Source organism: Mus caroli, chromosome 2 (genome assembly GCF_900094665.2).
Source record: "Mus caroli chromosome 2, CAROLI_EIJ_v1.1, whole genome shotgun sequence".
NCBI lineage: Eukaryota > Metazoa > Chordata > Mammalia > Rodentia > Muridae > Mus > Mus caroli.
The window spans coordinates 79,879,804-79,887,428 of record NC_034571.1 but is presented as its reverse complement, the minus strand read 5'-3'; the positions used below and the strand labels follow the sequence as shown (position 1 = coordinate 79,887,428).

The following is a 7,625-nucleotide window of genomic DNA, read 5'->3' as shown; positions in this document are numbered from 1 at the left end:
ACAGCTCCCCATAGGTTTGAAGCCATCAGTCATGTAAGGACAATGCCCCAAGCCACTTCACAAGTAGAGGATATGACCACAGGTCACTTAGCCTCAAGACTGATCTCCATTTTAATATGGCACCTAAAGGCCTGGAGGCTTAGCCAATTAAACTTTCATTCCAAGACACTCCTCCCTACAAAATGTATTTAACTTCAGGCCAGCTCCTGAGAAGTGGGGTACGGTTTTACTCATTGCTACTCTCAGCCATGACAATAAATGTCTTAAAACCATGGATTTTCTTTTCATCAGGATCCACTGTGGGGAGCAATGGAACAAGTCTTTGCCTAAAGAGTCAGCTGCCTAATCTCCTATGGAAGGCCTCTCTGTGCTCCCAGCCACCACAACTACCAAGCCCAAGCCAAGCCAGCCACTGACAAGCCAAGGACTCTCCTCCCCAAGAGACCCAGCCTGAGCTCTCCCCTCCTTTACCCCTCGTCCCCAGCTTAGATCCAGCCCAAGGCCCCCGACTCTATTTTCAGTTCTTCTGTGGCATCCAGTGGCACCTGGGTGCCCAAGAGCTTGAGAATGGGTCAGATGGCCCAGGCCTCTGCATAGGCCTGGGGACTGCCAAGCCAGTTCGAGAGGTCCCTGGGACCTGAGACTGTGCTCCTCCCACATCTGGAGCAGGGTCCAGTAGCTTCCCATAGCCCTTTCTCAGTGCCTATGTGGGGTTAGCGCAGTCAAAACTCCCACATGGTACTTCCCTGAGTGGCCCAAGCCCTGTGACAGAGTGGATTCAGGACACCAAACTACATACAAGGGCACCCACCTTTGTAAAAGAAGCATTACTAGAGCTCAAAGCACACATTGGACCTCACCCAATAATAGTGAGAGACTCCAACACCCCACTCTCCTCCATGGACAGATTATGGAAACAAAAACTATACAGAGACACAGTGAAACTAGCAGAAGTTATAAACCAAATGGATTTAACAGATATCTACAGAACATTTAACCCTAAAACAAAAGAATATACCTTCTCAGCACATCAGGGTACCTTCTCCAAAACTGACCATATACTCAGACATAAAACAAGCCTCAACAGTCACAAGAAGATTGAAATAACCCCATGCATTCTATCAGATCACCACAGAAAAAGGCTGGTCTTCAATAAAAACAAAACAACAGAACACCCACATACTCATGGGTGTTCTCAAGCCGAACAACGCTCTACTCAATGAGAACTTGGTCAGGGAAGAAATAAAGAAATTAAAGACTTTTTAAAATTTAAGGAAAATGAAGGCACAACATATACAAACTTAAGGAACACAATGAAAGTGGTTCTAAGAGGAAAACTCATAGCTCTTAGTGCCTTCATAAGGAAATTGGAGAAGTCCTACACTAACAGCTTAACAGCACAACTGAAAGCTCTACAACAAACAGAAGCAAGTACAACAATGAGAAGTAGATGGCAGGAAATAATCAAACTCACAGCTGAAATCAACCAAGTAGAAAGAAAGAGAACTATACAAAGAATCAACAAAACCAAAAGCTGGTTATTTGAAAATATCAACAAGATAGATAAACCCTTAGACAAACTAATTAGAGAGCACAGAGGCAGTATCCAAACTAACAAAATCAGAAATGGAAAGGGAGATATAACAACAGAAACTGCGGAAATTAAAAAAATCATCAGATCCTACTACAAAAGCTTATATTCAACAAAACTTGAAAATCTGGATGAAATGGACAATTTTCTGAACAGATACCAGGTACCAAAGTTAAAACAGGATAAGATAAACCAACTAAGCAGTCCCATAACTCTTAAAGAAATAAAAGCAGTCATTAAAAGTCTCCCAACCAAAAAAAAAAAAAAAAAAGCCCAGGATCACATGCGTTTAGTGCAGAATTCTATCAGATCTTCAAAGAAGACCTAATATCAATACTTTTCAATACTTTCCACAAAATAGAAACTAAAGGAAGACTACCCAATTGGTTCTATGAATCCACAGTTATGCTGATACCTAACCACAGAAAGACCCAACAAAGATAGAAAACTTCAGACCAATATCCCTTATGAATATTGATGCAAAATTACTCAGTAAAATTCTCACAAACCTTATACACAATTATACAAGTAACTTTGCATGAAGTGAATGGACTCTATTAATGAATTTATGTGTATCTCTACATCATCTCTCTACCTCTAAATCTATAGTTGGTAATTCAATATCTATCTATTATCTTTCTCTATATTGGTATATAAAATTTTAAAAAATTACATGTAATAACAATTATTTTAAAAAAGAAAGGACAATGAGTTTATGGAAGATGTTGGAGGAAAGAATCAAAAATCTCAAGAAAAAAAGAAATAAATAATAATGTCTGTTGACATGAAAGATAAAGAATGTGATATGAGAAAAGTCCAAGTTGTCATAGTGACATGCAAAAACAAAAAAAATTATAAAATAAAATTTGTCTTGTTATACTATATTATGATATATAATACTGAATATTAAGTATTAATTTTAAATGACTTCTTTAGTGCCCTGTTGAAAGCACTTTTTACCTCTTTGTTCCTTAAACTGTATATCAAGGGGTTAAGCATGGGGATCACTAAAGTATAAAACACAGAAGTTATTTTATCATTCTCTAAGGAGTCAATAGATTTAGGTTGCAAGTACATAAACAGTAGAGTACCATAAAACACCACAACCACTGTCAGATGAGACCCACATGTAGAGAAAGCTTTTCTTCTGCCTTCTGCAGAATGCATTCGACATATGGCTATCAGAATCAGGACATATGATCCAAGGACTACCAGAAGAGAGGAGATCAAATTCATTGCTGAAAATAATATGATCAACAGTTGTATTTCTTCAGCATTTGAACACAAGGTAGGTAACAAGTAAACAGCATCACAGTAGAAATGGCTGATGATGTTAGAGCCACAGAAAGTTAATGTGAAAATTTTACTGGTGAATAGCATAGCCTGGAAGGTGCTGTAGAGATATGGGATGCCCACAAGCACATGGCAAAGTCTCTGAGACATGATCACACTGTAGAGCAGAGGGTTGCAGATGGCCACATAGCGGTCATAGGCCATTGCAGACAAGATAAAGAGTTCACTGATAATGAACAAAACAAAGAATGACATCTGTGTGGCACATGCATAAAAAGAAATGTTTTTTTCATCCATAACAAAATCCACCAGCATCTTGGGACAGATGACAGTGGAATTTCCAAGATCAATAAAAGCCAGGTGTCTGATGAAAAAGTACATAGGGGTTTGTAGGCGAGAGTCCAGTTTGGTCAAAATGATCATACCCAGGTTGCCCATGACTGTGACTGCATAGATGATGAAGAAGGCCCCAAACAAAGGAAGCTGAAGCTCAGTGCGCTGTGTGATTCCCATCAAGATGAACCCAGGCAGTGATGTTGTATTCTGTTGCCCCATGTCATCCAATTATATTCTCCAAAAGAAGCAAACCATTGTTTTCAACTTTTATTAAGTTATATTTATATGATGAACAGATATTTTTAAAAGTAAATGGTCACAAACAAAATTTGCACATAATTTTCTAAGTGAATGTATATAGTATTCTACTTTGCAAATGATCTCTTCCAGAAGATATGTAATGTGATATATATATATATACATATATATATATTGCAATAATACACATATGTTTCATATTAAGATCTTACTTTACACAAAGAGCTTGATTTACTTTAAAATGCATCTTCATTTTGCCTATGTTTTGTATGCAATTTTTGTATTCTTGAAAATTGAGACAGAGATAGAGTGAAGCTAAATCATTTTAACTATTATAGTCCCTTATATCAGATCCTCCCAAGTTATGGGAGACATATTGAACTGAAAATACATAACTGTATATCTTTATAAATATTTCCAAAAACACTGTACTTTACCATAGTGATGTGTGCTCATTTTAATATTCTATGTCAGTTTCCACTTATGCTTTTAGGAAATGCATTGGTGAGTAGACCTGTACAACTATGTGGGATTTAATAATAGTGAATGAAGTAGAGAACACTTGTCAGTCTATAGAAATTTCTAATCTGGCACAAAAAAAGGCATCTAAAATCAGTTAGCACAATATATTGAGTTATGTACTGTATAAATAAAATATCATACTAATAAATATCATGTGTGTGCACCACTGAGATTTGTTTTGATTGCTTGTATTGCTTGTGAAAAAAAAAAAAAGCAATCAGTTTTCCTTTCTGTAGAAAACTCAACCTATTTTAAGCTTCCAGAGACAATGTTTGGATACATTCCAGCTAATGGGTTAATATTTAAAATCTCCATTGTATACTTATTGTGCATAATTATTCTGTAATACCATACAGAAGAAGTGATAGAGCATGTAAGATGTATTTACTTAGCCATTTTACATCAGATATTACTATCTATTAATTTAACTGAGGAAGTATTTATAAATCTCAACATCATGATGGACTATATTTCAGTGGTATTCCTCTTTCTTTAATAAATTTGCACAATCTGAGCAGCAAAGTAGTTTTTCATTGATTCAAGAAAATGAAGATGCACTAGCTAATTTTACCTGATTCCTTCCCTTTAGTCCTTCAGTCCCTGGTCAGTGGGAATCTTCACCATTGTCAGCATGATTTCCAGTTGTAGGACTAATCAGAGTTTAATGTTCAATGAAGAAAAATGCAGGGTAGGCTTGTTAGCATGTGCAGCACTAATGTTAACCTCCTAACTGTGATACCTGCAGCATTGCTAAATACTCAATAAAAATACTTAGTGTCTAAGATATTTTATGGAAATTTTCAGCTAGAAGATTCTTTTGTGAATGTATCATTTTCAGTAGGAAATTTTATCATGTATATATTTCATGTTTGTATTTTTTGACTTGTAAATTTATATCTACTACTAAATAAAGTCAGTTTGTTTTAATTATAAAATACTGTATTTTGTTGTCTAACATTATATAGGATTCACACCAAAACTTATGTTTTTTTTAAATTTTATGTAAAGAAAATACAACACCCCATCCTGTTTTGCTTCTGAAAATAATTACCTTGTTAATTTTTTAGTGTGGGAGGCCAGTAATGAACTATTGATATATCTCCCACTTCTCACTCAAAAGCCTCATAAATATCATAGGTTCAGGATATCTGTTCAAATGGTAAAGTGTAATGTCTTGAGACAACTGTACAACTCCAAGAACCACAAGTGAATGTACTATTTTTGTTCTGCACTCAAGGAATCAGAGTCCTAGCAGCCAGACGCCAGGCACAATATGAAAATACATGCATGCTGCTTTATGTCTGTATCAAAAAATAAAACTACTTACCTTTGGAAAAAATACCAAATCTCATATTCTGAATCACTTATACTTTCTCTTGAAGGTGGCAAGAATTTATGGATTTCTTTGTTCTTTCCACTGTTCCCGGGGGAAGCATCAGACAATTTGTTCAAATGATCACATCTAGATAATCTGAGAGACTGAAGACTTTGTTGTGTTTTTTAATTGTCTGGGACACTCAGTGTATTCCCCAAGGGGAAATATAAAGTTAACTATTGAAAGGATATCAACAACCTGTGATTTCCACAGAGACATAAATAACTTGAATAACTTATTCATTCATTTAAAGATCACCAATCATTAGTGCTACCATGGGAACTAGCTTATTAACTGTTTTACCCTGTAAAAGTGTGAGACTTTCAAAATCCTGATAGAATTCTATATGCATTATTGCTATCACACAAGGCATTTTTCTTCTATTACTCAGGAAAACATATGGGAGACATTAGACTTACCCATCAAGCAATATTTGTGAGTAAGCTATTCCAATTCCTGAAGACACCCAGGTATATCTTTCTCAAACCAGATTATAAAAGCTAAAGTATTCAAAGTAAATATATTCTCTTGAGTTTGAGAAACATATGTCTGTTCTGTCATATGAAAAAAACCTTTATAACCTATTGTAGTCCAAAATGCTATTACACTGAGGAACCAACTGTTGTATAACCTGAATAAAGGCCAGAGTCCTTTTGGATAAGAAGCCCTGCCATGATATGAATATTAAAATCTGTCATGCCTTCCATATGCATAAGAATTAAGTTACATTTACATATAATGGAATATAAACCATACAAATTGATATTTTTAAAACTGTATGTTGTTTGAGTTTTTTTGTGCAAAACCTAAGTCAATATACAAAATATTTTCAACACCACAGAAAAATTTCTCTGTGTCATAGGTCATGTCATTTACTACAAACTTATTTCATCCTTTAATTTCCAAATGTTATCCCAAGCTCAAGTACTGATTGCCTTTTAATATATAGCTATCATATTTTATATTAGAAGAGATAAAAAGATCTACTTAGCTTTTTAATACTTTGTTTACTTTGAAAATAATCGTTTTAAAATTTTGCTATATGACACTATTGCATAACTTTACTGTATTTTTATTTTTCCCTTTTCAATGATATTAGATTCTTCTCTAATACAGTATATCAATATTACAGTTTTCTCTCCCTTTACTTATCCTATAACATCCTTCGCCCTTCATCACTACCCTTCTCTTCCAGATCCACCCACCTTCTGTCTCTCATTAAAAATAGCAGGCTTCTAAAAGAAAACAACAAAGCATAACAATAAAAAATATAATAAGATAAAAATTGGCACACCAAAATCTGACAAGGAAAATCAACAGAAGGAAAATAGCCAGATAGCTGAATGCCCAAGAATCAGGGACTGACTTGTTCACACATTCAGGAGTCCCATTAAAACCACTAAACTGAAATCCATAACAATCCCTAGAGGACCTGGTATAGAACTGTGCAAGTCCTGTGCTTGCTGCTTCAGTCTCTGAATTGCTATGAGCTTTGCTCAGTTGATTTAGAGGGCCATGTTCTTGTCTTCTTCATTCTCCGTGGCTATTACATTCTTTTTGTTTCCTCTTCTGCAGGGTTCTATGTGTTTTAAGGAAGAAATTTTATGGATACAGTCCATTTAGAGCTGAGCAGTCCAAGGACTGTCTCCCCCTCCGTGTGTGTGTGTGTGTGTGTCAGTGTGTGTGTGTGTCTGTGTCTGCCTGCCTGCCTCTCTCTCTCTCTCTCTCTCTCTCTCTCTCTCTCTCTCTCTCTCTCTCTCTCCATAATGTATGGATGTTTGGCTCTGAATTCATTTCCACCTGCTGCAGGAGGGAGCTTTTCTGATGAGTGAGAGAAGTCCATCAGTGAGATCAGGTAGATGATGATCAACAGTCTGAACAATGGATCCTGAAGCTCAAGCCAGCCAGTGATGTCCATAAGGATCAATCCAGTTACCACTGTGGTTTTGTTTCTCCATCTGGACTTATAGGAAACTCTGTTCTGGATTTATACATCAGCATACCCAATATTTTTCCTGCACTATCACCTGGGAGAATTTTTAATATGCAAATCAAATGTAAATTAGATAAATCTGAGAATGCCCCTTCCTGCCTTTCTATCTTGTGGTACTGCCTGTGGTTCCTTGAGCAGTTACAATATTTTAGGTTTCATACTGACATCTTTCATACATTTGGAGTTGTATATGGTATTTATATAGGGATCTAGTTTCATTCGTCTACATGCAGTTTCCCAGTATCATTTTTCGAAGA

General features: G+C 35.9%; 1 protein-coding gene across 1 annotated transcript; it reads right to left on the bottom strand.

Annotated features, from left to right (window-relative positions):
- Positions 1-2,497: 2,497 nt before the first annotated feature.
- LOC110289764 (olfactory receptor 8K5-like) lies at positions 2,498-3,439 on the bottom strand. The gene has a single exon (XM_021156133.1). It carries the CDS (start codon positions 3,437-3,439, stop codon positions 2,498-2,500), a length of 942 nt encoding a protein of 313 aa, XP_021011792.1.
- Between the last annotated feature and the right edge of the window lie 4,186 nt (positions 3,440-7,625).